General features: G+C 39.4%; 1 protein-coding gene across 2 annotated transcripts in view; it reads left to right on the top strand.

Moving 5' to 3' along the window:
• Window positions 1–15,209, top strand: part of RBL2 (RB transcriptional corepressor like 2) — a 34,745-nt gene that overhangs the window by 10,192 nt on the left and 9,344 nt on the right. For both annotated transcript variants that reach the window (XM_060787937.2, XM_067471114.1), the window contains 10 exons: window positions 3,052–3,180; window positions 3,396–3,556; window positions 3,640–3,704; window positions 5,567–5,753; window positions 6,482–6,648; window positions 7,356–7,465; window positions 7,781–7,884; window positions 10,016–10,153; window positions 10,754–10,918; window positions 12,672–12,783. In XM_060787937.2, coding sequence (XP_060643920.2) covers window positions 3,052–3,180; window positions 3,396–3,556; window positions 3,640–3,704; window positions 5,567–5,753; window positions 6,482–6,648; window positions 7,356–7,465; window positions 7,781–7,884; window positions 10,016–10,153; window positions 10,754–10,918; window positions 12,672–12,783 — 1,338 coding nt within the window. The remainder of the gene's footprint in view (window positions 1–3,051; window positions 3,181–3,395; window positions 3,557–3,639; window positions 3,705–5,566; window positions 5,754–6,481; window positions 6,649–7,355; window positions 7,466–7,780; window positions 7,885–10,015; window positions 10,154–10,753; window positions 10,919–12,671; window positions 12,784–15,209) is intronic.

A 15,209-nucleotide genomic window follows, 5' to 3' on the forward strand; every position in this document is an offset into this window, starting at 1 on the left:
TTATGGTTTTATATTCTGTGTCAATGTTTTTAAATATTTTATGGTGTTTTTGGGCATTGAATCATTGCCATTGTAAACCGCCCTGAGTCGCCTGAGGGCTGAGAAGGGCGGTTTACAAATACAGTAAATAATAAATAAATAAATATAGGCATATCTTTTTGTGGGTCCGGACTCTAGATTTGAGGAGCTCTGTATTTGTAGCAGTTGCAGTAGCTTTCTTTTTACTGTTTATGTGTCTGGAGAACAAATAATTAATTTGGAATGAAATAACAGTCAGTCAGAAGTTGAAAATACTTGTGGCTCATTAATAAACTCTGTTTTAACCTATTACTAGTAATTCTATTGTATGCTTAGAGACGGCAAGAGTAATATGAACCAGGGCCGTAGCTAGAAAAAAAATTCGGGGAGGGTTGAAAATTTCCGGGGGCGTGGGGTTAGGGTCACACTGAAGCAAAGAGCACAGCAAGGGGCAAAGCAGCCTTCAATAGCCTGCAGCTCTGCCCCTGTCAACCACCTCTACCAAGTCTGGCCTCCTTAATGAGAGCATTAACCCCCCCCCCCTCCCCAACTTGATTGCTTTGCTACATCGGCTATTGCTGCAAGTAATGACAGTGCGAATAAATTGTCAATATTTGCTTGAGATAGTGCTTGCAGTTCTGGAGGGACTCTTAATTTTTTGCATCTCATAGACTTAGCATGGGGATTTGGTTAACCAGTTAAAATTCATGAGTAAACCAGGGTTTGTTTTTTTTTAACCTGAAAAATTTAGGGGGGGGGTTGAACCCCTAACCCCCTCCCCCCACCCCACCCGGGCTACAGGCCTGATATCAACACAAGAAGACTGAATAGTGACATACATGATTTGGAAGAAACTGATCAATTGATAGTGTCTATGAAGGATAAATCAATGTTAAACTTGATTGGGATATGGCTATTAATTTTTTGAGGCAATACATGGAGATACAATATGTACTAACTTTTGAGAGATAGTAGGCATTGTTGTTGTTCATTTGTTCAGTCGTCTCCAACTCTTCGTGACCTCATGGATATGTTTGATCTAAAAGGAGGGCTAAACCTCTTACTTCGAGGAAGTTCATTAAATAGTTAATTATAACCAGAAATTGTGAAGATATATTTATAAGTCTCCATGTTCCCCCTGTTTCTTTAGTTGTATTATAGTTTAGTTTGGTGTTTTTGTTGTATGTTGTATTGGTTGTGTATTGTTTGTTTTCCTTAAGTGTTTCCTTATATGTATCCAAAACCTTATTTTTTGTTAATACAAAATTACTTACAATGTTTATTTCTTTAAAAGTATCGCTGTCATGATCCTCACAGCGATGTAAACTGTTATTTATTTATTGCATCATAAGCAAATTCAGAGTACAGTTGTAATGTATTTCAAAACACAAAGTTTAAAACTTGGCATTATTCTAAATGTCTTTTGACCAGTATCTGCCCACTTGGAGTGCCTCTGGTGTTGCTGTGAGAAGGTCCTCCATTGTGCATGTGGCAGGGCTCAGACTGCATTTTAATAGGTGGTCCGTGCTTTGCTCTTCTCCACACTTTCATGTCGTGGACTCCAGCCTGTTCAGAACCTTCCAAATATGGGGGAGTTTCTCATTTGGTATCAGCCATGGATTGAGGTTCCAGGTTCTAGCCTGCCACTTTTGGACTCTTGCTTGCTGAGGTGCTACTGCTAGTATCTCTGTACATCTTAGGAAATTTCTTGATTTAAGGCGTTGGCGTGCTGACTGATATCCAAACAGAGGATGGACCAGAGATGTCCATGCCTTGGTGCTTTCATTATTGGCTGCTACTTCCCAGCGGATGTCAGGTGGTGCAGTACTGGCTAAACAGTACAGTTTCTCCAGTGGTGTGGGGTGTAGGCTTCCTGTGATAATACAGCATGTCTCATAAAAAGCCACATCCACTGTTTCAACATGGTGAGATGTGTTCCACATTGGGCATGCGTATTCAGCAGTAGAGTAGATAGGCACAAGGGCAGATGTCATCACTGTGTCTGGTTGTGATCCCCAGGTTGTGCCAGTCAGCTTTCATATGATATTATTTCTAGTGCCCACTTTTTGCTTGATATTCAGGCAGTGCTTCTTGTAAGTCAGAGCACAGTCCAGAGTGGCACCCAGGCTTGCAGCGATGTAAAATAAAATCATAGGAGTGGGCAGATCAAAAGACAACCTGGAAAAAATGGCACAACCTAAAAGAATCCCACACCTAGTGTGACTATGGAGCAGAACAGACAACTCTGCACCTGTATGCTTGTCCACTATGCCCTGCCTCATGTACAGAGGAAGAATTGTTGGAGGCTACAGACAATGCCATTGCTGTTGCCCGTTTTTGGTCAAAAGATATTTAGCTGCCTGCACTCCTTCTATTTTTATCAGCTTTTTACTAATGTATGCAATGCTTTTGATACGATATATATATATATATATATATATATATAGAGAGAGAGAGAGAGAGAGAGAGAGAGAGGATGCAAATGCAACAAGAAAAAATGTCTTTAAAAAGCTAATGCAAAAGATAAGGGCTGGCATTATTGTTGTTGTTGTTATTATTATTTATTGCTTCCCTCTCCTTGCAACTCAAGCTGCAGCAAAACTTAGTTAAAGAACATAATACTAAAATATATTCCATAGAAGTACATGTCAAAACATTTCTACACATTTTAAAATACATTGGATCAAACTTAAAACACAATAATACAGATACGGCGTTTGCAAACTCAGTAAGGGCAGAGCCAGCATGACTTTTCCTTCCATAACCACGATACTACCATAGAGGAAAAAAGGTTCTTTATGTTATCATGTCCAGTTTACGTGTTATATAACTTTATTGGCAGTTGGAGTCCGAAGATCATCATGTCTTAAATCTATACACATTTCTCCAAAGCAGCTTTCAGTGTTGCAAATTTACACAAATGAAATAACAGTCTATGGGACATGTTTCTTCAGAATTGCATTCATCTTTTGACTCTCTGGTGTTTCTTTCAGTTTTTTAAATGTAATCCAAACCCTGATTATAATCTCACAGGCAATTTCCCCATGATCAGCGATGACTTGGTCAATTCCTACCATCTCTTGCTGTGTGTCCTGGATTTAGTCTATGGAAATTCCCTGCAGTGCCCAAATCATAAGGACCTTCTGAATCCTACTTTCAAAGGTATGTTGAAAATAGTAATAATTATTATTATTATTATTTATTTATTTATTTATTTATTTATTTGACCAGTCATATCACCATTTCAAAATAGAACATGAGTAAAAAAAACAAGGCAAAAAGGTGATTGCTTGTATTTCTCTTTTAAATTGAGAAATACATAGATTTTACCTTTTACCTGTTAAATTTAGACTTCTCTCCTTCTTTCAACTTGCTAGGGCTGCCTGAGGATTTTCAGAGCAAGGATTTTAAGCTGTTGTCTGAACCACCCTGCATCATAGAAAAGCTTTGCTCCTTACATGATGGTTTGCTCTTGGAGGCAAAGGGGATCAAAGAGCATTTCTGGAAGCCTTATGTCAAAAGACTTTTTGAGAAAAAGGTATGAAAACTAATGTTTAAAGACACATTTCACAACTAATCTGAGAGTGTTCCATTATACTTAATGTTGATTCTTCCTTCTAGATTCTAAAAGGAAAAGAAGAAAACCTGTCCGGTTTTCTGGATCCTGGAAATTTTGGAGAAAGTTTGTAAGTATTGCAGAACAGTTGCAAATATATTATATTAAAATGTAATGGTTTTAGACCCCCCTCCCCCAGAGCTCTTTCTCTCTATTTTGATGATGTTTTTAACTCGGCGAACTGTCTTTTATATGTATTTTATAACTCATTTATTATGTATGTTGTTTTTAAAATGTTATTTATTGTGTAGCATTGATTTTTTGCTGTTGTTAGCCAATCTGAGTCCCTCCACGGAGGTAGAGAAGAACGGGATTTAAAAGTTCTAAATAATAATAATAATAATAATATATTAAGAAATTGCTTCACTTAGTGCTGGCATTCATTTCTTCTGATACAAACCCATGCCTTTTGCAAACCGTTGGATTCTTCAAACTGTTACATATGTACTACTCTGTTAGTGGTCCCATCTGTGGCCTGTATGTACAATGAATCCATGTTCAATTTTTAACAGCTGAGAAAAGAAAACTAGCACCAATATTACTTGAGATCCTCAATTTCAAATTTTCTATCTTGTTAAATTGGTACATTTCATGGCATCTTACAGGAATGTCATAAGTGAGCAAAAGGCTAATAAAGGTAAAGATTTCCTCTTGACATTAAGTCTAGTCGAGTCCGGCTCTGGGGGGTGGTGCTCATCTCCATTTCTAAGCTGAAGAGCCGCCATTGTCCGTAGACACCTCCAAGGTCATGTAGCTAGCATGACTGCATGGAGCGCCCTTACCTTCCTGTAGAAGTGGTACCTATTGATCTACTCACATTTGCATGTTTCCGAATTGCTGGGTTGGCAGAAGCTGGGTCTGACAGTGGGAACCATCCTGCTCCCAGATTTGAATCACTAACATTTTGGTCAGCAAGTTCAGCAGCTCAGCAGTTTAACCCGCTGTGTCACCAGGGGACCCATAATTCATGGCATCTTACAGGAATGTCATAACTGAGGAAAAGGCAGCAGCTGGGGAAATAGACAAAATATAATACTGGTCTTAAAGGAATTTCATTGGCTACACTTTCACTTTGAATGCAGAGTGTTTGTGACAACATTTCAAGCACTAAACAGCTTGGGAGTGATACAGAAGGAGTACCTGTTGTTATTTAAAAGGACAGAGAGGCTTCATAGAATCACAGAGTTGGAAGAGACCTCATGGGCCATCCAGTCCAACCCCCTGCCAAGAAGCAGGAAAATTGCATTCAAAGCACCCCCGACTGATGGCCATCCAGTCTCTGTTTAAAAGCTTTCAAAGAAGGAGCCTCCACTACAGTCTGGAGCAGAGAGTTCCACTACTGAACGTCTCGCACAGTTAGGAAGTTCTTCCTCATCTTCAGATGGGATCTCCTTTCTTGTAGTTTGAAGCCATTGTTCCGCGTCCTACTCTCCAGGGCAGCAAAAAACAAGCTTGCTCCCTCCTCCTCTCACGTATTTATACATGGCTATCATATCTCCTCTCAGCCTTCTCTTCTTCAGACTAAACATGCCCAGCTCTTTAAGCCGCTCCTCATAGGGCTTGTTCTCCAGACCTTTGATCGTTTTAGTCACTCTCCTCTGGACACATTCCAGCTTATCAATATCTCTCTTCAACTGTGGTACCCAGAATTCGACACAATATTCCAGGTGTGGTCTAACCAAGGCAGAATAGAGCATGGGTAGCATGGCTTCCTTAGTGCTTACCCATTGAGAGCCATCTATTGTGTGAAGATGTGGGGAATGAGTCTTCTGTTCTGCTTTGAAGCCCAATTCCAGATCCAAGTTTAACCATGTTTTTTTAAAAGAAATTACATTAAACAGTAATCTTATTCAAGTGTGTTCAAGATGTGCCTCTTCTGTCTACCCCCCCTCCTCAACACCCCCCCCCCCCCCCAAACCACTCACCCTGAAGAAAGAACATCAATAAGGCCTACGAGGAGTACATTTTGTCTGTTGGAAACCTAGACGAGCGAATATTTCTTGGGGAGGATGCAGATGAGGAAATAGGAACCTTGCGGAGGTGTTTGAACACAACCTCCGGAGTGGAAACAGCCGAAAGGGTTCAGGTGAAACACAACCTGCAGGAGCATTTTGAACGAGTGAGTACAGTGTGTGGTTTGTTACGTCGTCGAGCACTTGAATTATTCTGCCTCCTTTGTAGCAGTAGTTTGAGTGCCAGAAGTCAGAGGTTGCCAGAATTGTATCATTTCAGTTTACGTAGGTCAAGCATGGGCAAACTTGGGCCTTCCAGGTGTTTTGGATTCCAACACCCACAATTCCTAACAGCTGGTAAGAATTGTGGGAGCTGAAGTCCAAAACACCTGGAGGGCCCAAGTTTGCCCATACCTGTCTTAGCTAATTGCAGATTAATCCTTACCTTCATAATGTCAATGGAGAGTGGTTTCTTTTTTTTTTAATCTGGCAACTAAAGATGGGAGAGTATTTTCTTTAGTTTAGTGTTTACACCTTATTTTAATTTTCTGGTTATTTAGTGTTTATTTTACTTAAGTGATATTTGTCTTTACTGTTCTCATGTAGCACAAATCCTATGTGAAATCTTACTACGTATTTTTGACATTAATATTGAATTATGAAATATATATGGAAAGTCTTTACTGTGTTAATACATTGGTTTGAAGCCTCAGTGACAAAGCTCAGTGTATTGATCATCTCTTAATATCTTTTCCCCTCAAGTAGGCAACTGTTATCCTCAAGCGACCAATCTGTAGACAAGAAGTGTTAATGCTAAAGAATAGTTGTTATGCTACAGTAACAAATAGTACTATTTCCAGTTTTTGGAACCTCTTTCACATTGCTTTTTGGTTAGGCGAAATCCTTCAGAATATCTACGCCTCTTACTGGACGGAAGTACATAAAAGAGAGGGAAGCTTGTGTGAGCCCCATTTCTATAGCCACCTACAACTTGACCCGGCTTCATACGATGCTGACCGGTTTGAAGAATGCGCCCAGTGAAAACCTGGAGCAAATTTTCAGGTCAGTAGGGAGTCATTCAGGGTTGTAATAGAAAATACTAAAAATTTGGGTTACATATGGGTTGCACGGTGAAATATAAGCTCTGTTTGCAAGGGGATACTTTATGAGAAATATTTCTAGGATTAAAAATGCACATGGAATAGTTTTTGCATTTAATACATTGTGTGATTTGGTCAAATAATTTTACATGGAAACAGTGAAATTATAATATGAGGTCAGCTTGTGAAACCTGACATGAAGGTTTCAATCTCCCTTCTCAGTATTTCCAGAAAAGAGGCTTAGGTTAAAAATCAGTGTGGCAGGCCCATAGCCAGGATTTCGTTTCCGGGGGGGGGGGGGGGGGGGGGGTGTGTGTGTGATTTTTTTTCAGGGGGAGGGTTCGGGGGGGCTGAGTTTCGGGGGGAGGGGCTGAGTCTGAGTGAAAGAGGGTCTACCGTAGCAAACCTTTTGTATCATTACCCCAATACCCCCATGCATATGGGATATATTGAGTATGGTGATCAGATCATGATATGAATAAACATAACAGTTTAAGTAATGCACCAGTAAGGCCTTTTCGCGAACTACCATGAGAATTTCGGGGGGGGGGGGGGCTGAAGCCCCTCAAGCCCCCCCCCCCGCCCCCGGCTACATGCCTGCAGTGTGGTATTATTTTTTCTTTCATTTGCATATGTTTATTCTTTTATTATTCATCTATTCCTTGTCAGATCATGCTCCAAGGACCCTACTCTGTCCATTTCCAAGAGAGTGAAAGAAATGTATGAAATTTATTGTCAGAAGACCCAGTCCCAAGGAGATCCTGATAGTTTTTCCAAAGGTAAAACTAGATTTTGTCCAATCCTTAGGTTGGGAACTAAGCTCGAATAATTAGGGTGTTGGATACTGAGTGCTGTGACAGAAATTGATAACTCTATAAATACACAATGCAATTTAGTTTGTCATTGTATGTTCAAGCAGCAGTTTCAGAGGGCTTATCAGTAATAGCTGAAATCAGAGAAAGCAAACTTTGTGAGTTTAGTATAACCTGCCCTCCTCAATTTTTCTCTCATTTTAATTGCAGTGAGTGAAATTGATACTTCTATCCTTAATGTGGACAATTCATGTTTACTTTGTTGTATTATAATCATTGCAGATATTGTTGGGAAACACTTCCATCTTGCTGAAGTACTTTACTACAAAGTATTGGAATCTGTCATTGAGCAAGAAAAGAAGAGACTAGGGGACGTTGACTTGTCTGTAAGTAAATTCATCATAAGTATTCCAAATAGTTGTTGTTAATAATAATAATAATAATAATAATAATAATAATAATATTTCTTACCCGCCTCTTCTTGTGGCTCGAGGTGAGTTACAGAATAATTAAAGCACATAAACACTGTTGAAATACCACAAATACACATATTGAAGTGTATTTCTATAAAATACAAGAAGGGAGATTCCATCTGAACGTTAGGAAGAACTTCCTGACTGTGAGGGCCATTCAGCAGTGGAACTCTCTGCCCCAGAGCATGGTGGAGGCTCCTTGTTTGGAAGCTTTTAAACAGAGGCTGGATGGCCATCTGTCAGGGGTGATTTGAATGCAATTTTCCTGCTTCTTGGTAGGGGGTTGGACTGAATGGCCCACCAGGTCACTTCCAACTCTATGATTTTGTACATATTAAAATACACATAATGTAGATTCAACAAAGGACACATGCTTAAAATTCATGTTTAAAATTATTCCACTGTAACTATCTTGGTTCGATGCTGTGAAGTTATGGGAGATGTAGTTTTGCAAAGCCTTCTCTGCCAAGGAGTGCTGGTGCCTCGCCGGACTGCAAATGCATTGAGCCAAGGCCATTACATTAAAGGTGAGAAGCTCCGGGTGCAGCTTCCCCTTTTGCTTCAGTTCAGTGCTAAGTGAATAATTATGCAAATCTAACATGGAAAATATGGGTGAAGTTTTTAGAATTTGTATAAGTACAGGATACCTTGGATGGGGAAAGTTTTGATCTCATATATGTTCCTTGATTTGTGTTTGGGCATTGTTGCATTTGGTGGTCCCTATGGAGCCCCTGGTGGCGCAGTGGGTTAAAGCACTGAGCTGCTGAGCTTGTTGATCGAAAGGTCGCAGGTTCGATTCCGGGGAGCGGCGTGAGCTTCCGCTGTCAGCCCTAGCTTCTGCCAACCTAGCAGTTCGAAAACATGCAAATGTGAGTAGATCAATAGGTACCACTCCGGCAGGAAGGTAACGGCGCTCCATGCAGTCATGCCGGCCACATGACCTTGGAGGTGTCTACGGACAACGCTGGCTCTTCGGCTTAGAAATGGAGATGAGCACCACACCCGAGAGTCGGACATGACTGGACTTAATGTCAGGGGACTACCTTTACCTTTATGTAGACTTGTCCGCAGCTGCATGGTATACGGTAGACTCCTGCAGAAGTGAGAGGATCCCTCTTGTGCTTTGCTGAATGTAGCATTTGTTGGATTTTCTTGGTGGGTCTGGAGATAGTTTGTATGTTGTGTTTCTTCATCACCTTCCCTATTTGATTAGTTGTTCCCTTGATGTATGGTAAAAACACTTTGTCTTTACTCTCGTGGCTTGTTCTTGGCCTTGCAGCTCATTTAGCTGCCAGAGCTCTTCTGGCAGGTCGTTCCACAGTTGTGGGCTGGCCAATGAAAAGGACCTCTGGGTGATGGTCGCTAGTCAGGTTCTGGCAGGCTGGAGTAACCACCTCCCAGAGGACCTAAGTCTTTGAGGCGGGTTGTGCTTTTAAAATTAAGGGCAACACAGAATAATCTTGAGTGTGGGATGCTAATTTTCTGTTCCTAGTTTCAGACTGCTTGGATGATTTAGGCCGGAGGTTTAGCACACCTGGTAAATCATCAGCAATTATAAAATCTATCAACCAAAAGGTTGCAAGTTTGAAACCCCGGGTTGGCATGAGCTGCCAACTGTCAGCCTAGCTCATTGTTTACCTAAGCAATTCAAAAACAGCTATAGCTGTGATTAGAGAAATTAAGTACCGCTAAAAGTGGGGGAGGTGTTTTACGACGCCATAAAGAAAGAAGATCAGAAAATGCTGGGCACCCAAAAGGAAGGAGGAAGTCCTGATGGCTCTTTGTCATAGAGGATAGAGCAACAACATCCCCTGGACTCAAGCCCAACCTTCCATGGCATCTCCTGTTCTGTTCTGTTCTGTCTGTATTGTCTATACAAAGCGACATTGAATGTTTGCTGTGTATATGTGCTGTGATCCCCCGAGTCCCCTTCGGGGTTGTTGTTGTTGTTGTTATTATTATTATTATTATTATTATTATTAATTTATCAAGAAGATTATTTCAGATGAATTATGCTAGTGATTACTATCTTTTTCTATCTTAGGCAATCCTGGAGCATGACGTGTTTCACCGGTCTCTCGTGGCGTGTTGCCTTGAGATCATCATTTACTCTTACAAGGCGGCTGATAGTTTCCCCTTCACCACTGACATATTCGATGTCCCTGCCTTTCACTTTTATAAGGTCAGTTCTTTTTCGCAGCCTTCTTTGACATGATGCTGCAAGAATGTGAATGTATATTATTGTTGCTTAAAGCTGCTTGTTTTATGATATTTTATACTTATTATCGATGTATATGGATTGTTGTTTACATGATTTTAATATGTTGTAAGCTGCTTTGGGTCCCATGAGGGAGAAAAGCAGGATGTAAATAAAGATATTATTATTATTATTATTATTATTATTATTATTATTATTAGAAACACAACAAGATGAGTCCACAGCAGACAAGATTACTCTGCTGGCTGTTTTTGTTATTATTATTATTATTTTCCTGACACAAAAGCACAGTATGTCACAGCAAACGAGATCTATATGCTGGATTTCGTATCACAAAATCACAAGTCAAACACTTCCCAAGCGTCTAGGACTGTGTGATGTATTTTTGAATGATACGCGCAGATCAAAGTAAGGTGGCCTTTTGCAGTTGACAGATCGTGATATTATTATTATTATTATTATTATTATTATTATTATTATTATTGTGTTGATATTGAGCATATTTATTAACATATCCATTAAAGCCATGTGTGCTCAAAATTAAAACTTGCAGTGTTATTGCAGGTGATAGAGATTCTTATCAGAGCCGAAGATGGCCTTTGCCGAGAAGTAGTGAAACACCTCAATCACATCGAGGAGCAAATTCTAGAGAGTTTGGCATGGAAAGAAGAGTCTCCGCTGTGGGACAAAATCAGAGAAAATGATAATAAAGTTCCCACCTGCGAGGAGGTAAACTTATCTAGTTGCTTTTTCAGTCATTAGTAATTTATTCTGGACTAGCAGTCCCCTGCCATGCATTGCTGTGGCCCAGTCTGTGTATATGTGTTTTGTGTGTGTTTATATGTGTATATATGTGGTTTTGCGCATGTGTTGTAATGTTGGGTTTTTTTTTTTTTTTGCTTTTTAAGTCTCTTCCGTATTGTTTTTCAGTGTTTTTATGAGTGACTAGCCATCCCCTGCCACACGTTGCTGTGGCCCAGTCTGTGTATATGTGCTTTGTGTGTATATATTTGTCTATATGTGTATATATGTGTGTTTGCATATGTGTGTGCGTGGTTTTGTGCATGTGTCATAATGTATGTTTTTACTTTTTGGCTTTATAAGTCTCTTCTGCTGTGTTTTTCGGTGTTTTTATGTGTGGTGCTCACTCGTTGGCCTGATAGGTGTATTGTGTCCAAATTTGGTGTCAATTCGTCCAGTGGTTTTTGAGTTACGTTAATCCCACAAACGAACATTACATTTTTATTTATATAGATAGTTTTAAGGGGTTTTCAAGTAAAACAAAGAGCTTCTCTGCTTTATTTTGGATTTTTTCCATGTGTTTGTATTCATTTGAGACATTGAATGTTTAAGTTTCTATTTTGTGCCTGTAAACTGCCCTGAGTCCCTTCAGGGAGAGAAGGTGGTCTAGAAATAAAGTTGATTATTATTATTATTATTATTATTACTACTACTACTACTACTACTACTACTACATACATTAGGCTGAGTCCCAACCTTGCTAACATATCTTATATGTAAATGTGTGAAATTATGGAAACTGTGGCCCTGTATTTATGATGTTTCAATGATATCAAGATATCAATAGGATATTCCTGTTGATATTTAATGATATCAATAGGAGCCCCTGGTGGCATAGTAGGTTAAACCCTTGTACTGGCAGGACTGAAGACCGCAAGGTTGGAGGTTCGAATCCGGGGAGAGCACAGATGAGCTCCCTCTGTCAACTCCAGCTTCCCATGCTGGGACCTGAAAAAAGCCTCCCATAAGGATGGTAAAAACATCAAAATCCCCTGGGCAACATCCTTGCAGACGGCCAATTCTCTCACACCAGAAGCGACTTGCAGTTTCTCAAGTTGCTCCTGACACGAAAAAAATTATATGTAGAAGCAATATAAAAGGGACCTTAAAGTAGGTTCTTGTGGGTTTTTTCGGGCTATAGGGCCATGTTCCAGAGGCATTTCTCCTGACGTTTCGCCTCCATCTATGGCAAGCATCCTCAGAGGTAGTGAGGTCTGTTGGAATTAGGACAATGGGTTTATATATCTGTGGAATGGCTGGGGTGGGGCAAAGAGCTCTTCTCTGCTGGAGCTAGGTGTGAATGTTTCAACTGACCACCTTCATTAGCATTTGAAGGCCTTAAAGTAGTTTGCACCTAAAATACCTCCTTCCATGGCCAGCTACTATTTCATTAAAAGGTTTGAGGTTAACCAAGATTAGATCATGATTTGCATATAGATAGGTCTTACTATCTTTTAACCATAGTTAGTACTAGATTAAAGCCATAGTTCGGGGGTCACATTTAATCAGTAGCTGTTCTGATTGGGTCATAACCACAATAAGTGGGGCATTATGATGAATCTAAAGAGCATTGGGTCAGAAAGAATGAACAAGCTCAAAACAGGCCCATTTTAACATCTGATCCAGAGAATAACTAAGCATTGCTGTCATTAAAAAATTGTAAATTTTGTCATGTTTCTAGGTAATGCCGTGTCAGTATTTTGAGAGGTCCAATGGAAACAGCATGGCAGGCTCCCCGTTAACCCCACGGAGGCTGAATGAAGTTCGGGCTGAATCTGGCGCACTAGGAAAGGGTAAGAATGAACAGATCTAGAGAGGATGAAGGGTTGTTTGTTTGGAGGACATGTTAAACTGAATATGTAATTCCAAAATAGAGAAGCCTAGAAAAAGCTTGAAAATATAATAGTTCCTTAAATTCTTGGGGTTTTTTAAAAGTCCTCCGGCTTTGAGTTGTCTACACGTTAATAAGAACCATCACTTCTTTTTCTAAATTGAAATTCTGAATCTGGAGACAATTTTAACAAGGAGCAAATGTTGTGTAAGAAGTTCCTATTGATTTTGTGTGTCACATGTTGTGTATTAATTTTTTTAGTAGTATGTAACTTTACAACAGAACACAAGGGGTGCCTTGTCTCAGTATTTTCATATGGTTATTATTATTATTTCTATCCTGATTTAAATCTCTAAAAAGACACAAACTGGCCTATAATGAAACCAATACAATATACTGTATATACTCAAGTATAAGCCGAGTTTTTTAGGCTAAAAAAGCCCCCCTTGGCTTATATTCAAGTCAGTTATTTATTATTTTATTCTGTTATTATTATTATTATTACAATTATTATTTTTATTACATTTATATTATTATTATTATTATTAGAAACACAACAAGTTGAGTCCACAGCAGACAAGATCTGGCTGTTTCTGTTATTATTATTATTATTCTCTATTATTATTACATTTATATTATTTAACTATTATTATTTTATTACATTTATTCTTTTACTCTTATTATTATAACATTTATTATTTTACTCTACTATTATTGTTATTACAATTATTATTTTATTCTATAATAAAAACATTATTTTACTCTATTATTAGTTATTATTGCATTTCAATTATGTTACTCTATTGTTATTTTTATTACATTTATAATTTTACTTCCTTTATTATTATTGGAAGGATACGTAAGCACATTTACATTGAAGGTCAGAATAATAGTTTAATCAGAGTTGGACAGCCTTATCTTAAATTACAGTTTGATGTAAATATTCAAAAACATTTAACCTAATAAAGCCTCAATTAATGTAATTTTATTGGTATCTATTTTTATTTTGAATTTTGCTAGTAGCAGTTGCATTTCCCACCCTTGGCTTATAGTCAATAGGTTTTCCCAGTTTTTTGTGGTAAAATTAGGTGCCTCGTCTTTTATTTGGGTCAGTTTATACTCGAGTATATGTGGTAATTTAAAACCTAAACATATACAAACATTAAAACAGAATTAAGCATTAACAGGATCGAAAAATAAACAGTTAAAACCCTTCACTACCCCTTTGTGGTAGCATATGGTATTTACCATTGTTGTTGTTCATTCATTCAGTCGTCTCCGACTCTTCGTGACCTCATGGACCAGCCCACGCCAGAGCTCCCTGTCAGCCGTCACCACCCCCAGCTCCTTCAAGGTCAGTCCATTCACTTCAAGGATGCCATCCATCCATCTTGCCCTTGGTCGGCCCCTCTTCCTTTTGCCTTCCACTTTCCCAAGCATAATTGTCTTCTCTAGGCTTTGCTGTCTCCTCATGATGTGGCCAAAGTACTTCAACTAAAGAAAATACTAAAATACTAAAGAAAATAAAGGGATGGATTCTCTGGCATGAATAACAGTTGTTACAACAGGAAAGGATATCTGGGTTTTTTAAAAATTACCACATTTTTTTCAATTATAAGATGCCATCAATTGCAGTACCAACAACAAGAATACATAAGATACACCTGCAATTCTGAAATGTTTATGCAGAGGTCCTGGGGGTGGGGGGGGGGGGGGAGTGAAGGGGTTCATCTGATAATTGAAGAAATACAGTACATTGCATCTTCTCTGTAACTAATCTGATTATTTGGACTCCTGGGTGGGATTAGCCTTTAATATGAAACATACAAGTCCTTACTTACTTACTTACTTAGGCGATCCCTTGTAGTCCAAGGTTGATGACCCTCCAAGTATAGTGTCTTGGTGGTGGATGCATGGCGACTTATTCTTGACCCACAGTGATGACATCAGGTGGAAGGTGAATCTGGTCAGCGTTGGCTTGACGCACCTTCCTCTTGGCATGTTTCTCCCTTTCGCCCTCCATTCGTGCCTCTTCGAATCCTGCAACAATGCTGGTCACAGCTGACTTCCAGTTAGAGCGATCGAGGGCTGGGGCTTCCCATTTCTCAGTGTCTATGCCACAGTTTTTAAGGTTGGCTTTGAGCCCCTCTTTAAATCTCTTTTCCTGTTTTCCGTTCTTGGGTTGGGAGTAGAGTAACTGCTTTGGGAGACAGTGATTGGGCATTTGGACAATGTGGCCAGTCCAGCGGAGTTGATGGCGTAGGAGCATCACTTCAGTGCTGGTGGTCTTTGCTTCTTTCAGCATGCTGACATTTGTCTACTTGTCTTCCCAAGAGATTTGCAGGATTTTTCAGAGGCAAAGCTGATGGAATCGTTCCAGGAGTTGTG

The sequence above is a fragment of the Anolis sagrei genome, chromosome 8 (genome assembly GCF_037176765.1).
Source record: "Anolis sagrei isolate rAnoSag1 chromosome 8, rAnoSag1.mat, whole genome shotgun sequence".
NCBI lineage: Eukaryota > Metazoa > Chordata > Lepidosauria > Squamata > Dactyloidae > Anolis > Anolis sagrei.